Source organism: Erigeron canadensis, chromosome 1 (genome assembly GCF_010389155.1).
Source record: "Erigeron canadensis isolate Cc75 chromosome 1, C_canadensis_v1, whole genome shotgun sequence".
NCBI lineage: Eukaryota > Viridiplantae > Streptophyta > Magnoliopsida > Asterales > Asteraceae > Erigeron > Erigeron canadensis.
In genome coordinates this window covers 2538477-2554975 of record NC_057761.1, presented here as the reverse complement: position 1 = coordinate 2554975, position 16499 = coordinate 2538477, and the positions used below count along the sequence as shown (strand labels likewise).

General features: G+C 33.5%; 3 protein-coding genes across 3 annotated transcripts; 2 read left to right on the top strand and 1 right to left on the bottom strand.

Moving 5' to 3' along the window:
* The first annotated feature begins 575 nt into the window (after nucleotides 1-575).
* Nucleotides 576-1614, top strand: LOC122585709 (zinc finger MYM-type protein 1-like). Its single transcript, XM_043757833.1, has 2 exons — nucleotides 576-1081; nucleotides 1197-1614. The coding sequence occupies exons 1-2, from the start codon at nucleotides 576-578 to the stop codon at nucleotides 1612-1614; spliced, it is 924 nt and encodes a 307-aa protein (XP_043613768.1).
* A 55-nt stretch (nucleotides 1615-1669) lies between these two features.
* On the top strand, nucleotides 1670-3570 carry LOC122585701. The gene is made up of 3 exons (XM_043757824.1): nucleotides 1670-2951; nucleotides 3108-3209; nucleotides 3416-3570. The coding sequence occupies exons 1-3, from the start codon at nucleotides 1670-1672 to the stop codon at nucleotides 3568-3570; spliced, it is 1539 nt and encodes a 512-aa protein (XP_043613759.1).
* Nucleotides 3571-3592: 22 nt separating this feature from the next.
* LOC122585697 (F-box/LRR-repeat protein At5g02910-like) lies at nucleotides 3593-4323 on the bottom strand. The gene is made up of 2 exons (XM_043757821.1): nucleotides 4270-4323; nucleotides 3593-4183 (listed from the first exon to the last, which is right to left on the bottom strand). The coding sequence occupies exons 1-2, from the start codon at nucleotides 4321-4323 to the stop codon at nucleotides 3593-3595; spliced, it is 645 nt and encodes a 214-aa protein (XP_043613756.1).
* Nucleotides 4324-16499: the final 12176 nt, after the last annotated feature.

Here is a 16499-nt window from a genome sequence, read left to right as displayed (position 1 = left end):
GGGGTAATGCCCCCTATAGAGCCCAAATAATTATCAGTTTACTAGTCTAAATTTTTCAGTATTAGCCCAAGTTCTTTAAGTGTGCCCCAACCCAAAAGTTGCAATGCCCCTTACTGAGCCCAACAAATAAAAATCCCCATACTAAAAATTGATTGTGCGTACGTGGGAAAAGAAAAAAACAAAACTCAGTAGTAATAGACTAAAACAAACAGCGCTCGTGGTGATCACTGATCTCCTTCTTTAACCTCTTCTCCTTCCTTCAATCATGTACTCAAGTATTGAATTTTGCTTCTGATTTTCTGAACAAGGTGAAGGTAAGTGAAAATTCTAACTTAACTCATAATTTTGTAAACCCTAGAAATCTAAATTATTGATTTTTTTCTATTAGTTAGTACCAAAATATGAATATATAGTCTGAATAGATTATTAAAGTTGTTGATATATTAAAAGCATTATTAGTTGTTAGCCTTGTTTCTAAATTGTTGATTTTCTTTGTATTAGTTAATAAAATAAAGCAATAGATTGTGTATTTGTACAATACATACATAATTTATTTCTTTTTATTTGCTAGATAAATGGAAAGATATTTTAAAAGAAAAGAACCGTCTTCTAGTAATACCGATGAAGAATCTTTAAGGAGAAATAACCCTAATATAGAAAGACCTCGCTCTACTTTCTCAACGCCTATTACAGTAGATGATATGAATAATCTTCCTTGGGATCCGTCCGAGAGACCAAGAATTTTGAAATATAATCCTAACCAAAGAGACAAGATAAGGAGACGATATTGGATTCGAGGACCATGTCAACCCCATGGCCATACTTTTCCACAAACAATGATAGGGAATAGGGCAAGGCGTTTTGTCCTGACATGGTTTGATAAATATAGCAATTGGTTGGAGTACAGCGTAAAGGCAGATAAAGCATTTTGCTTGTGTTGTTACTTATTTAGAGATGATGTTAACAATCGTGGAGGAAATGAAGCGTTTGTGACTCAAGGATTTAATAGTTGGAATAAAACCGAGAGATTTAATGAGCATATTGGTGATATTAACAGTTTCCATAATATAGCACTAAAAAAGTGACAAGATCTAGTGAGAAAAAAATCAATCTATTGAAGCTGCCATTCACAAGAAAAATGAAATTGACAAAAAGGAGTATGCAATTCAGTTAAAGAGTTGTCTTTTAAATACTAGGTTTTTGTTGAATGGTGCATTACCATTTCGCGGTCATGATGAGTCGGAAAGTTCTTTTTTCAGAGGACATTACTTGGAACTAATGAAATTAATTGCAAGTCAAAATGAACTATTTGGTGATTTTACTTTAAAAAATGCACCGGGGAATGATATGTTAGTGGCTCCAAGTATACAGAAAGCTATGTGTCAAAGCTATGAAAAAGAGGTACTCAAAATCATTTTTGATGAAATTGGTGATGGTGTATTTTCATTATTAGTTGATGAATCGAGTGATGTATCAAAAAAGGAGAAGATGGCTATTGTTTTGCGATATGTTGATAGATATGGGTTTGTCAAGGAGAGCTTTGTTGGTCTTGTTCATGTGACTGATACATCCTCTTCATCTCTTAAATCTGCCATTGATAAATTTTTTTCCTGAAAAAAGTTTGAGTTTGAGTCAAGTAAGGGGTCAAGGATATGATGGAGCAAGCAATATGCGTGGTCATTTTAATGGCTTGAAAGCTAAAATCTTGGAAGAAAATAATTCAGCATATTACATTCATTGTTTTGTTCACCAACTTCAGTTGGTTGTTGTAGCAGTTGCGAAAAAACACTTAGGTGTTGTGAACTTCTTTGAGATGTTATCACTTGTGACAAATGTGGTTTGTGCTTCTTGCAAGCGAAAAGATATGCTTTTAGATGCTGAAAAGGAAAGAGTGGAGAAGGCCATCGGCAATGATGAAGTTGAAACTGGAAGCGGAAAAAACCAAGAACTTTCTCTTATACAACCCGGAGATACAAGATGGAGTTCTCATTACAAAACTATTTTGCGCCTCATTGACGTGTTTTCATCGGTAATTAAGGTACTTGAGTTTGTTGAAGAGGAAGGCACCAACGGTTCTACCCAAAACAAAGCAACAGGTCTTCTAACTTATTTTGGATCATTTGATTTTGTGTTTCATTTGCAATTGATGAAGCACATATTAGGTCTCACAAATTGTTTGTCACAAGCTCTTCAAAGAAAGGATCAAGATATATTGGAAGCGGTTGACTTGGTGAAATCAGTCATGAGAGATTTGAATGAATATAGGATAAAAGGGTTTGGTTCACTTCTAAAGAAAATATCTGCTTTCTGTGAAAAACATGATATTCCAATGGTGAATATGAAGGAAACATATGTTAATCCAAAAGGCAAAAGACAAAAGACCAGAATCACTAATCAACATTATTATGAGTTTGATTGTTTTAATACTATTGTTGATATGCAAGTTCGAGAGTTTGGTGATCGCTTTAGTGAGGTAAGCACTGAGTTAATTGCAAACATGGCTGCTTTGAACCCGCATAACTCATTTTTTGACTTTGATGCATCTAAGTTAGTAAAACTGAGTGAGTTTTATCCGAATAATTTTAATAGCGTGGAAAGAAGCCAACGTGAAGATCAGCTTCACTTGTACTATGCCAATGTCTCAAAAGATGAAAGATTTGCCAACTTGAATGGTATTGCTGACCTTGCTAAAGAGATGGTGAAAACGAGAAAACATCTTTCCTACCATTTGGTCTACCGATTGTTAAAGCTAGCACTAGTCTTGCCCGTTGCAACAGCAACAGTTGAGAGATGCTTTTCTTCCATGAAACTTGTGAAATCAGATTTGCGCAACCGAATTGGTGAAGAGTTTTTGAACTCTTGTGTAATTTGTGCTGTAGAAAAAGAAGTACTTGATAGTGTTAAAATTGAAGATGTAATGACCCGCTTCCACAAGTTAGGAAAGCGTAGAGGCAAATTGTAGGAACTTAACTTAGTTCTCATGGTTTAATGAAGTTTACAATGGTCGTTTTGATGTTAGTTTTGGTTGTTTAAGTGCTAATTTTAACGGTTCTGTCTGCTATTTCTTTTCTGTATTATATCTGCCTTTTATGCTGTTTTTTTAACAGGATTTATGCTGCTGAATTGCTTTTCTTTGCTGTTGTTATTTGCTGGAATTTTTCTGTTTAAAGCTATTTTTTTAACTGTTATTTTGCTACTGTTATTTGCTGGTAATTTTCTGTTTAAAGCTGTTTTTTAACTGTTATTTAGCTGCTGTATCTATGTTGTTTTTTGCTGAATTCTGCTGCTGTCATTTAAGCTGTTTTTTAGCTGCTGTTTATAGTTTTTTGTAGGCTGCTTTCTGTTATTGCAAACTGATATTTAGCTGCTGTTTATGCTGTTGTAATTATATTTTATCATTGTTGTTAATGTGCAGAATTTCGTGGTTGGTTTGAGGCTATTGGGTTACAATTTGACAGCTTTTTGCCATTGTTTAATAGCCGTTATGTCGTTCATCCGCCATCAAGTAAGTTTTTTATGCCTCCACTTAGACAAATTCCTAGATCCGCCTCTGCTTTAAAGTATACATGATACAAGTTAAGTTCTATAATAACTACTGATCAATAATCTTAACAAATATAAATATTGCAGAAAGATAACAAGGATTTACCTTATAACAATCACTCCCAAATATTAGCTCTTTGACATGGTGAAGGCTTAGTATAAACCTTTTAAGCATTTCTTCATTCTCTTCTTTACGAGCCTTCCTATCATGCCCGTACTTGGTAAAATCTAACTTAGCTTTGACTAAAGAAGACACATTTCGCAACAAAATCTTCGATAACAACAAACAACCAATGATGCTTAGGGATGAAATATAAGGAGCATTGATTTCAATAACACGGTCAAGACTATCAAATGATTTAACTTCACCATCATATCCATCGAACACCAAGTTCTTAACACTTTTGGAAGTAATATCGAGCAATGTAAAACCATAACAATATTCCAACCTCAGAGTTTCCAATAATGGACTCCCAGATAGTATATTTGCAATCAAATCATGGTCTAATTTCCCATGTGTAATAGTTAAATGGGTAAGGTTCTTCCAACAAATCGGACCCTTAGGATTAAATATGCAATCTTTTAAAAAGAGATGGGTGAAATGGGAGTTTATGAAAAACGAGTCGTCTTTCAATACAAACTGATCGTTGTTTAAACATGTAAATTGTAAGTGAAGTTGTTTAATTGGTAGCGAAACAAATCCAATTATCGACTTGGGATTCAAACCAGAAATTTTAAATGGTATGCAGGGTGAACTTGGCGAGCTTGTTTAATTGGCATTGAGTTAGGGTTTTATCAACAAACATATAGAAATCAGGTATCGGTTTAAAGTAAGAAATAATGTCTGAAAGCGAGGAATTTTCTAATGATTTTTTATAAGGTTCATGATAGAAAGAAAGAAAAGGAACAAAGGGCCAAAGATGTTGCCAACGTTTGGAGAGGGTACTTGTTTTGATGGCGTCTTTTGTGGAGTCTAAACGTGGAAGGATTTCATTTATAATCAAATCATAAGGTAATAAGCTTATTCTATCTTCTTCTTCTTTAACTTCCATGGTAACCACAACAACAACAACAGAGTAAGTGAATGAGATTTTGTTGGTTGAAAATGCTGCTACTAAACAGCCGAAGTTTTGCCCAAATGTGTCTCAGAAATAATTAGGGTTTTCTTTGGTTCCCGGAGATCACGTATTTACACTTTTGGTCTTAAATTTAAGAGAAATTATCACAACTCGTCCCTGTGGTTTGCTCGATTTGCATTTTCATCCCTGAACTTTTTTTTATCACTAAGTTTCCCTGGGCTTTTCCATTTTATTGCCAGACATCCCTGTCTGTGACAAATGTCAAAAAACCCCATTAAACTTCTCACGTGCATAGCACGCGAGGGTATAATTGTCTCTCCATTTTTATCATCAACTACAGGGATGATTTTATTTCCCCATAAATTGCTTTACCCTTCTTCTAAACCTACACACTCATTCCCAAGAACTTTATTTACCTTTCTTCCTTTTCCTTTCTCACATACAATCATCAATGATACAATCATCAATGATTGTCATCAATGATTGTATCTCTATATCAATCATATTTTTCAGGATCTAAATCTGTATCCACAAGCACTAATATCTTTTTCACCATTCAAATCTACCCGTAATCATGAAAATAAAAACCTCAAAGTTAATATCAATGAAGATATGACTTGGGTTTTTGAAAGGACCAGACTCGATAAACCGAAAATATAATTTTTTTTTTATATATCCCCACTGCGCCGCAGTGGGTCGAGAACTCCCCACTGCGCCGCAGTGGGAATCCTCGGCTAAAGATTGAACATGCCCCACTGCGCCGCAGTGGGTTTAACACATCCCCCACTGCGCCGCGGTGGGAAGAACCAGATTTATTTCTGTGGCAATCCACTACGCCGCAGTGGGCAAAACCACCCCCACTGCGCCGCAATGGGCTACCTGTTCAGCAAACCAAAACCATTTTAACACTTAAACCAAATTGCAACCTTCCCATATCAACATGAACTTCATAAAACACGTTCCTAAAATTTTCAAGACACATAAAGACACATTTTAAACAAATTTACATCATCAACATGTTCACAATTCATGGATACCATCAAACGGGTCATTTACCCATTTTGACACCGTTTCGACCAAATATGCAACTTCACAACTGATTGAAAACTTTACGCCTGATCATAGACACAAGTTTAATAAAAGTATGACCATCAACGTACAATGTACCAAGAGCCAAAAGGTATGGGACTTCTAAGCATCGACCAAAAGATTGTCATTCATCCGCAAATGACCTAATTACCTTCAAGAACTTGCTAAATCCAACTTCGAGCTCAAATCAACTCTTTTCAATCAACAATACTAGTTCCTTCTTCCGGAACTACCTATAAAAGGGTAAACAACTAAAATATAAGCAAAGGCTTAGTGAATATACTTGCATACATTTACGGATACGAAGGAGGGCAAAGTACAAGGACTTTTACATATAACCTATGACATCGTCATGTCACATTTACATATTCACCTTGTACACTACAACACATATATGGATCCATATAAGCTAAACAATCATATCTATCGGGATTCTTAGGCCCCGGAGGTTCTTAGGCCTCAAATCACAATGCCCCACATGGGCTTATGCCACATCAATTACCACACATGGATTTACAAACTTCAACATGAAATGGTCAAAACCACCATGGAAAAAAGACTTCAACATGATGTGGTCAATTGATCCAACATAAACATAAAGGTATGCAACTATACTCACCTCCTCCGCAAAAAGGACAACAATGCTAAAACGAATAAGCACAAGCAAGCTTCAACCTAAAATCATATCATAAAATGAATAAGCTTACATTCACAACTTGACTAGTTCAACCTAGCCATTCTCAATCACTAGCCTTTTCTAAACCCAAAACCCAACCCATTTGTCATTGAGTTACTTTCATCTTTAACTATAACCTTAGGTAGTTCAACCTACCATTTTCATCCACATCTCAATAACTAGCAAAAAATTCATCTTTTCTCATTAACTAAAATTTTCACATGAACTTGTCAATTTCGTAATCAAATACATCACATAACTCAATGACAACTAGGTTAACTAAGGAATTGGAGAAAAATTAATCATAAATCATCTTCTAGCAAAAATCCCCAAATTGGTTCACTCCAAGAACCCTAATTTCAAAAGAAAGATGGAAACTAAATTAGGGGAAATCAATACCTCAACAAGAACAAGCTAATTCAAGACTTTAATTTTGGAAAAATCCTTCTTTCTCCTTTTTCTTGAAATTTTCGGCCACCACCACCTTTCACCACAAACCCTAACTTTTCACTTCTTGATTGAAGATTATAGATGGTGATGATTATTATTGGTGATTTTTATCTTTTACTTGGATGAATTATTCTTTGATTTTAAAAGAAAATGAGAAAGAATGCATGGGAGGAAGAAGAATAGAAGTGGAAATATGATTCATAATCAAATAATTGTCTGGCACTTTCTATGGGTGCCACGACCCACTTCTCAAATTGGTGGGTATTTTACCCGCTATCCGCTAAAGTTCCAACTAAATTAACCCCATATCCAAAAATAAAATACTAGGAAATTAATTTAATGTCAAAACTATGAAAATGGGTTAATTTCTTTTACCTTAAAATATTTGGGGGTGTTACAGTTTTTCTCATGGATGGCCGGTGATGGCTGTTACAAAGAAATGAAAACGACACTCACAAAAATCCATCCATTCCCATAATCGATGGACCCAGATCAAAACCCATTTAAAATAGACCTTATTAAACAACCCCATTAAATCGGAATATGCTTTACTCGTCGGAAAAAAGGTGGCCGGGATAAATACCATATGTGGGCTGACTGACGACTTTTGGCTCCAAATGGCTGATATCTCCAAGATGCAAACACCACTGTTTGTGTGTATTGGAAATGGAGCGACACTGTGGAAGTAGGGTGGTAGTAAAGGGGTCTTCAACATCAATTGCTTTGTGGGATATTCAAAATGAGTATACACATATATTTGTTATATTTGTTAATTTACTATACATTTATAAAGGGTGATGGAGATGTAGAAATAACTAATGAGCTTGGTAGTCTTTGGAGTTTGGATGCAAGTGCTAAAAGGAATTCATGATAATATTAATAGGTGTTGGACACCGATTCCTGTGAGGGCAAGCATTCTGGGAATTAAAAATCAATTGTAAAAGGGATTAGTAAAGGGAAGGTAGGTGATGGTGATGCATAAGATTATGGGGATATTAGTGATGGGTTTGTTTGATCTTGTTTATGTGTTTTCATCGTTAATGATAAAACTCTATTGTATTTTTGTGTGTGGAAAATATATGTATATGTATATGTATATGAAATTATTGGTGGATTTGTTGTTGGATCTGGAAGAAAAGAAAGAGTGGTGGTAGTTGTTGGATACAAAAGAAGAGAAAGAATAAAGGGTATGAGTTTTGTGTCTAAAAAGAGCCCTAATGTGCAAGGACTTAATAGACTCAAAGTAACGGTAGTTACTGACAGGGACGTCTAGCAATGAAATGGAAAAGCCCGGGGACACTTAGTGATAAAAAAGTTTAGGGATAGAAAATGCGAATCGAGCAAACCACAGGGACGATTTGTGACAATTTCTCTAAATTTAAAGTGTGGTTATTAAGTCATTTTCAACTAAACATTAGCATATGTTAAGAGGTCTATCTTAGAAAAAAGTCTCTCACAAATTAGGTCTTAAATTTAAATCTCACGTTTCATTTTAATAATTGTATAATATACTACATATAAAGCATTTGTTATCTCTGGTTTTTCAACTAAATTGTTAAAAACATCAAAATGTATCTCCATTTTTATTCACTATTTTAATTTTAAAGATCTTTACTTAAAATACCTTTATTGTCTACTTAAATAACTATAATATCTTTACTTAAAATACCTTTATTTAAGATCTTAATAACTCTTAAATAACTACACTTACCTCCTTTAACATCAATCACTTTTACATTAATAACCACATTACCACTACCAACGCTACCGCAGTCATCGCCATCAAGTCATCAACACCACTGCCCCGCTACTATACCGTCGCATCGTGCAGACATATATCTAGTTATTACACAATGGATGGGGTTTTAATGGTTTTATGGGTGAGCAAACAGATCGGTTCGGAGTTCAATTTTATTTACAAACACCGACGGTCAAAACCGAACATAACCAAAAACGGTGAGTATTTTAATCTATTTTATATTTATGATATATTTTATATTTATAAATATATATAGTATTGACTGAACTTGAACCAACATGGCTAAGATACTGAAATTATTTATTCACTCTGGTTGTGATTAATTTTAGAAGTTCAGTTCTTTGTAGGACCCAATCTCCCTAATATATTAAAGGAGATTATATGATGAATTAAGAAAATGGTGTTGTCAAGCAATTAGAGTGGCCACGTTAGTATAAAGTGCTAATTAGATGACATCAAAATTTGGTGAAGAGGTTAGTTAGGAGCTTAGTTTGATTTTAACTAGATAAATAGGTTGGTTTTTGTACAGCTTTGACTATAAGTGTACTACCAGGAAGCATTTGCAGGTACATGCTTCCCATGTAAAAAAAAGAACGTACGTTACTCTGACCAAGAATTCAAAATCTAAAAGCTTCTTCTATATACTTTCACCTCACCTTCTTCTATACTCTTTCTCTTTCTTTTTCTCTCCAAAGAATTTTCAAAGATTACAGATGGTCTTTTACTTTCCTGTTTATCTTCTTCCTATTTTTCTTTCCAAATAATTCGACAACCCTAATTTTTGAACACAAATTAACACATCTACACAAATCTTGTCATCTCTATAGATCTAACCGGAATTTGTGTGAACAGAGATGATGCTTGTAGAAGACCGGTGGTTGAAGTGTTTGCGCGTAAGGGATGGCATTGTGGGGGCGATGGTTGATTGGAGATATACACCACCAAATTTTTAAGAAAATGTAACAAATTAAGAGTAGGTTGGTGGTTGTTATTATATAACAAGATTCACTTTTTTTTTTTGAGAAATTAGGGTTTTGTTCTTTCTTCTATTTTTCCATTTTTGCTTTACTACTTATTAAACTTTTATTTATAGATAACTATTAAAAGTTTTAATTTAATTTCTTTTTGTTGAGATCGTAGACTAAAGAAGCAAGGATGAATCAGAGGATTGTAGATATATTTATGGAGGCAACCATCTGTCAATCAAAAATATATAGGATGGGTGATAGTGTATCATGTATGGGTTGATCAAGTTTTTCTTGCTCGGATTGATTCAAACACATGGCTCGTGAAGTTCAAGATGGAAGACCAAGTTAGTAAGCACGATCCTTATATATTATAAACGTAAGAATGTATCAATTCTAAACCCAAATCATCTCTCCTCATAATGATATTAAATCTTCTTTTGTTTATTAACTATGTGTGTTAGTGTTAATATGATCTAATATGCTGATGATGACACTTCAGTTTCAGGAAGTTGAAGCGTTACTGGTATGTATCAATGTATTGATTGATGTATATATGATATCAATTATATATATATATATATAGGGGGTTTTACCTAGAATGAAAGAACAAAAATGGATTCATGAAGGTTTAATTACTGAATCGCTTTATATATATATATTAGGTCTTTTACCCGCACGATGTGCGACTAATTAAAAATATAATTTAGTTAGACTTTGGTAAAGTTTACATTGTAAACGTCAATAATTATTAATAATGTGTTTTTTAGTTTAATGCTAATGTATTGTTTATTTGTTAATACATGAATAAAATAAATACATTTTAAGTATGTTTGATAAAAGTAGTTGTATCTTGTACTTATAGTTTTTATTTTCAGCTATAAGTTATAACTTTTAAGCAAAGTTGTTACTTAGGGTCTTTAGTTTTTAGAGGTCTTTGGTACAATAGTTTTATCAGCAACTTTAAAAGGAATTTTTGTAGTTTTAATAACTAAAAACTTCAACGAAATTAAACTAAAAACTTCTAAAATTATAATTTATGTAATGTTTCATTTAGGAGTTCTTTTTTTAAATGAAAGCTAAAGCAAGTTGCATCCAAACAAAACTTTTAACATAATAAGAGCTTATTATTCAAAATTAAAATCCCAAAAAACTAATGAAAAATTGTAACAACCGTCACCTGAGCGTTCGTCTGACTGTACTTTTCCGTTCGAATAAGGTTAGTAACTGTCAAACATAAGTCTAAAGACGTGATTTTTTATGGATTAAAGTATGATTAAGACATGTCATTTTATTGTATACTAGTGTTTTAGACTTTTTAAGACTTGGTGCGAATGTTTGAGAAAGACTAATTGTTTAATAGAAATGCCTAAATAAAGACTTAGAATACTTTCGTGAGTCAAATATGGTCATGTGACTAGTCGTTGTGTTCGTAATTCAAAAATATATCATAAAATATGGTCAAATCATTTTTATGGCATTCGGTGTTCGCCCGGTAAGCAAAAAGGACTAAAACTGTCAGACGTTTTGTTAGTCTGACAGACCCCCCCCCCCTCCCTTGGCCTTGCCTATAAATACAAGGCCAAGCCTTTTGCCCTCTTTTCCTTGTTTTGGTCATTCACATAGCTACACACACACTCAAGGTTTTCTTTCAAGAATTCTAGCAAAATTTTCTATTGATTTTCGGTTCTAAACACGTGTAAATCAATCAAGGCTTCAATCATCGATCAAGAAACAAGTGTGTATTATCATAATCATCATCAAAAACGTGGGTAAGGCTGTTCTTCATCTATTTAATTCGTTCTATATGTATATATATGTGTTTACTTTTCGGTTCTTATCAAAAGCTAAGCGAATCATGTCTTTGATTATTGTTTGTGCATCTTCGGTTACATTTGTGTGTAAGAACTGAAATTGAACCTTGATTAAGGTTTGATTCGACTCATTTTGCACTCATGTAATCGGTTTTGTGCAACTACAAATTGAAGATAACCTTTACTTGGCTAAATGACTAAAAAACTAGTCGATTTCGTATCCTAGATCAAGATTTGTGCAAATGTCAATCACATTATGTATGAAATCGGTCAAACATCACCCTTTTTGTACTGAGTTGTGTAAATTTTGTGCATCCAAGATCTATGGGTATGAATTGGCAAGCCATAATCTACGTCGTTTTAACAAAAATCGCATCGAAATCGTCGTTTTTGATCAAAATGCGTCCAAATCCGACCCCGAACAGGTCTAGCTCGACCTCTACCTAGTCTAGCTCGACTTAGGCAGGTCTAGCTCGACCTAAATCAGGTCTAGGTCGACCTCTTTTGGTCTAGTTCAACCTCTCATAGGTTTTGTCGCTTAAACGTCTCGTAAAGTTACTAGTTTGACCCGAAATGACTTGTTTTAACTCTCGGGCCATTAAGTATTGGGAAGAACTCATTTTGAACTCTGTCCAGGTCGAACTAGACCTGCCATGGTCGAGTTCGACCACTTCCCAACTCATATAATCGATTTCTTTGGACTTTCGTGTCCATACGCGCTTAATCGGTTCTTAAACTTGACTAGTTTTCTCAAAAAGTGTAGTTTTGGTCCAATTGATTAACGTATGATTAAATGGTTTCAAAATAACATATTTGGGCTGTAGTTGGTCTAGTTGAACCGTTGAGTTCAACATCTACTCATTTCGGTTTCGTAAGCTTTTCGGTTAAAATCTCCAGTTTCGTCTAGTTTCGATTAAATTCGAGTAAAACTTATGTTGGGCTATGTAATGATTTCAAATCAGGTTGTATTGATAAAATAATGTATTTTAAACTTAAGAAAGGTCATTGGTGTCAAATCCAGACTCTTGTTCGGTTTATTCGAGTCTCGTAAATTTTAACAAACGTCGTTTTAAAAGTTAAATAAAGACATATAGACTTAAAGGCATTTCTAATAGGCTAAGACTTAAGACAAAAGACTTTCATTGTGACTTGTCATGTATCATTGATAGGTGTTGATTGTCATGGACTTTGATTGTGCTTGTCGTGTTCGTTCGTTATACTTTCATAACACCTTTCAGGTGAGTTTCGTAGCCCCTCTTTTAACATGTTTTGGGGTGGAAAGTATACTTGTTCTTTTTAAATAGTTTTGTCGATTTCTGTTTATGTTTAATATTGAGCCTGTGCGTATAGAGTTACTTATGCCATTTGACGTGCTTCTGTCTTGTTGTATGTGTTTGATTATGTGTTTGTTATTGTGCTATATGACGTGCTTATTTGACATGCTTTCGTGTGTATGGTGACTTGAGACTTTAGACTAAGGCAGAAACCGTAAGGCCGGACTTTGAGACATTGAGACTTGAGACTTTTGGACTTATTATGGCGTAACTCTGCTCGTTATATATTGAACTATTACTTGTTTAGATTTAAAAGAATCGACAAAAGACTTATTTCTTTGACTAAGACTTTTGACATAAAACCTACGAACTCACCAACCTTTGTGTTGACACGATTTAGTATACTTTTCAGGTACTCAAGCTAATCAGGAATAAAGACTGCTATGCTAGACTTGGACTTCGGAGATTAGTGCTCCTTTATTTATTGTCAGACTTTAAGGCTACATGCCTTGGACTATTTCTTTTATGGACATGTTTGTAATAAGCTATCCTAGCATTGTTATGACTTTGAACTCATGTTTTGGGAATATATCTATTATATTCTATTTCATTTAGTAGTATCTATGTAATTCTATGTCGTGTTGTACTTTTCATGACACCTCATGTTTCTGCCTACGATGGGGTGTTACAAAAACTGTTGACAAACATGTCATTAATGAAATAACATGCTTCGTAGGATAATACGGAAATATTTAATAAAATACGAATACACTAAAGTCGTGTAATCGTGAAGCCGATTTGGCTTTCCTAATTAAGCAAAAATATCAACATTACAATATATCCGTCATTTTGTTCGCTACTCTTATGACTCCAATCTCAACCTTTTTTAAGGTGTATATAACGGAGTTAGATATACCTGTGTAGGTTCATAAGTCTCGATATTATCACTTTGCCGAAAAAAAGTCAAAAATTAAAAAGGATGCATGAGCTTTAAACATGGTATACGACCAAAACTCCAACAACGGCATGAAAGTTATATATCACTTAATTCTAATTCCTTGATACAAACATAATAGCATAACATTACAAAAGAAAAGAAGATAAACTATACTACTACAGTATGCTTACGACTCATAAACAGCTGTAAGACTCCCAGGGGTATATTTTATAAATAAAAATAAAAATATATGGAATTTACCCCTAAAAGTATGTATATGATACTCAATCATGAAGGATTTACCGTTTACATTAAAGGTAATTGTAAAATAAAGCTTGAGATCTAAATTAATGGAGGAAGCTTTTGCAGGGGCAGTATTACAGTAATGAAGAAGACGACTTGAAAAAGATGGACATATACTATATATTTGTCTTCTTATGTTATCTTTACAATTCTAGCTCTATTGTTTGATCATGAGTACACTTTTTCCCCTTTGACTTTAGAATTTATATATTTTTGGCTTTTGAAGTTGATTTTTTTCCATTTTTGAAATGGCAAACAATATAATAAATTATTATTCACTATCTACGAAAGATAGTTCATCATGGTATATATTTCTTTTGATAAAATCTAAATTATACCCAACCTAATCTAAACTTTTATTTTGCTATTGAAAGATTATTTATATGGTAGTTTAGTTAAGGCTCTTTTAACGAATTCGCTCTTAGCATAAAAACACTTAAGATTGACACTACAAATGAGTATGACATTGTACATAAAATTTGCCCCCTTGTAACAGATTTTCTGGCTCCGTCTCTGACTCCCTTACCACCTAATTCTAACTCCCTAAGTTGCAACAATGAAAACCTGTACACATCATGGCGTTAATACGAAAGCCCATAATATCTCCTGCTTGAGTGTTTCTTATCTTTGCTTTTGTCTGTCAGATACCTGCATGAGAAACACAATACTGAATTACTGATTATATACGTTACGTTGTATGTGACTGTCATATATTTATAACAATGCAAAAGAAGAAGATATGTTATCGCTAACTCATTTACTTAGAAATTGCGAGACAGACTAAGTTTTATCACTGAAGATCAAACGGGTACATACAATTAGATCATTCAGCAAAAAAGTAACTGGGAAAAATGGAGTAAACCTGCAAAAGTTGCCCAGAGCGTAGTTTTAATGAGTACGACCTACTAATTTGGTTTATATAAAAACTACCATTGCTTTGAATTAAACATAGGGACCGGATAAGAAGTGGTTCATGTCAACGAAGCCAAAGCCAATTCAATGATGCACCAAATGTCATCCAATTATATATGTTACTCCCCACTTCGTCCATTTTGCCACCTGATGTTGTATGTTAATGTAAAAAGAAAAAAGCTAAAGAAAAGGATACAAACTTACATCTAAGTCAACAAAAAGATATGAAAACTATTGGGTAGTGCCAACGCGTACACGATTTGTTAGCGACATAGATCTTCTATCTTTCTGTGGTATATGGTGTCGCTAACTGTTCATGTATAAAACTATAAATGAATATTCGATGTCATTCAAAAATAAATTAAATGGAATTGCAATTTAATGAAATCAACTCTATGTAACTAAAACAATTAACATATTGGGTAAGAAATAATATGTACCATAGTTGTCCCGCTTCTTACCTGCGCCTCAATCACCCTTTACAAAGTTTGTTGTTTGATTAATGTTTTGTATAAGAATAACCGTTAAATGAACATTTAATTCAAGACGATGAGCTAAAAGACTACTGAAGTTGAGCATATTCAAATATTATGTTTTTCACAATGACCCAGGCATATGAGTAACAGTAGTAAAATGTATGTTTATCACTTGTATATATACAAACTTTCTCAAGACTAATACAGCAGTACTGCAATGCTAAACACCACTTTTGGTGCATAAGATATTGCACAAATTTAAGGTTGGGGGCCTAGGTTTCTTCCCTGGCAGAACAACATAAAGAATGTTACATTTCTCATTCTTATCACAGTTAACAAATTTGTATGTACGAATATGTCAAAATTTAAAAATAAGGATTACCCCTTAAAATAGCATATCTGTATGTACGAATGTCGAATAATACGTCATAGTTCACAAATAAGAATTATCTTAAATTTTGGAAGAAACATAATCACATTACAGTGCTTTAACCTTTGGAAGATGTTGCAACGACCATGTAAGATGTTTATGTGCTTCTCATGTTTTACTATATTAAAAAATAATTGTTTAATCATATTTTCAAATAGATTATTGCACTAAAAATACAGGTAGTAATTGACAACACAATATTATTATTCATCAACCTTGCAAATATTTAGCTCAAGCAACCAACCTGTTGATAGCGAGAACGGACCATAGTTTCAATCTGTTGATAGACTGGGATGGATAAAATTAAATTAAATTAATAAAATTAAACCTAAATAAACTTAAACTAAAATTAACATCATGAAAATTTAAATTAAACTCTAATAAACTAATTAAAATAAATCGGTCCAATAAATATAAGGCAAGTTAGAATAAAAGAATAAGAATATGTTGACTCAGAATAGAAATCTTCGAACCATATCAGCTTCTTTAAGAGAGATACGGGAAGGACACTCGATTTTGAATAATACTCGTAGATGATTTTGAGAAGAGAAATACAATGATGAATTGTGTTTTGAGAATGAAGAATTGGGTTGATTAAACGGGTCACTCAAGTAACCGGGTTCAAGGTCCGCGTGCAATTTTTCATTACTAATATAATAAATTAATATTGTAATTGTAAAAAAAAAATATGGGGATGACACATAGGAATTAATCCTATGTGGAAATGTTAGAAGCTAGCTTAAAGTTGGAGAGGCTCTGGAATTATTCGGTTAACTACTGTTTTAATATATA

Excerpts from the sequence above, each read along its gene's own strand:
- LOC122585701 (XM_043757824.1), top strand. The coding sequence starts at position 1,670 with ATGCGTGGTCATTTTAATGGCTTGAAAGCTAAAATCTTGGAAGAAAAT. Across the intron at positions 2,952-3,107 it reads CAAGTTAGGAAAGCGTAGAG|GATTTATGCTGCTGAATTGC; the intron begins GCAAATTGTAGG and ends TTTTTTTAACAG. Across the intron at positions 3,210-3,415 it reads TTTGCTACTGTTATTTGCTG|AATTTCGTGGTTGGTTTGAG; the intron begins GTAATTTTCTGT and ends GTTAATGTGCAG.
- LOC122585709 (XM_043757833.1), top strand. The coding sequence starts at position 576 with ATGGAAAGATATTTTAAAAGAAAAGAACCGTCTTCTAGTAATACCGAT. Across the intron at positions 1,082-1,196 it reads CATAATATAGCACTAAAAAA|GTTTTTGTTGAATGGTGCAT; the intron begins GTGACAAGATCT and ends TTTAAATACTAG.
- LOC122585697 (XM_043757821.1), bottom strand. The coding sequence starts at position 4,323 with ATGCCAATTAAACAAGCTCGCCAAGTTCACCCTGCATACCATTTAAAA. Across the intron at positions 4,184-4,269 it reads CATACCATTTAAAATTTCTG|TTTGTATTGAAAGACGACTC; the intron begins GTTTGAATCCCA and ends AACAACGATCAG.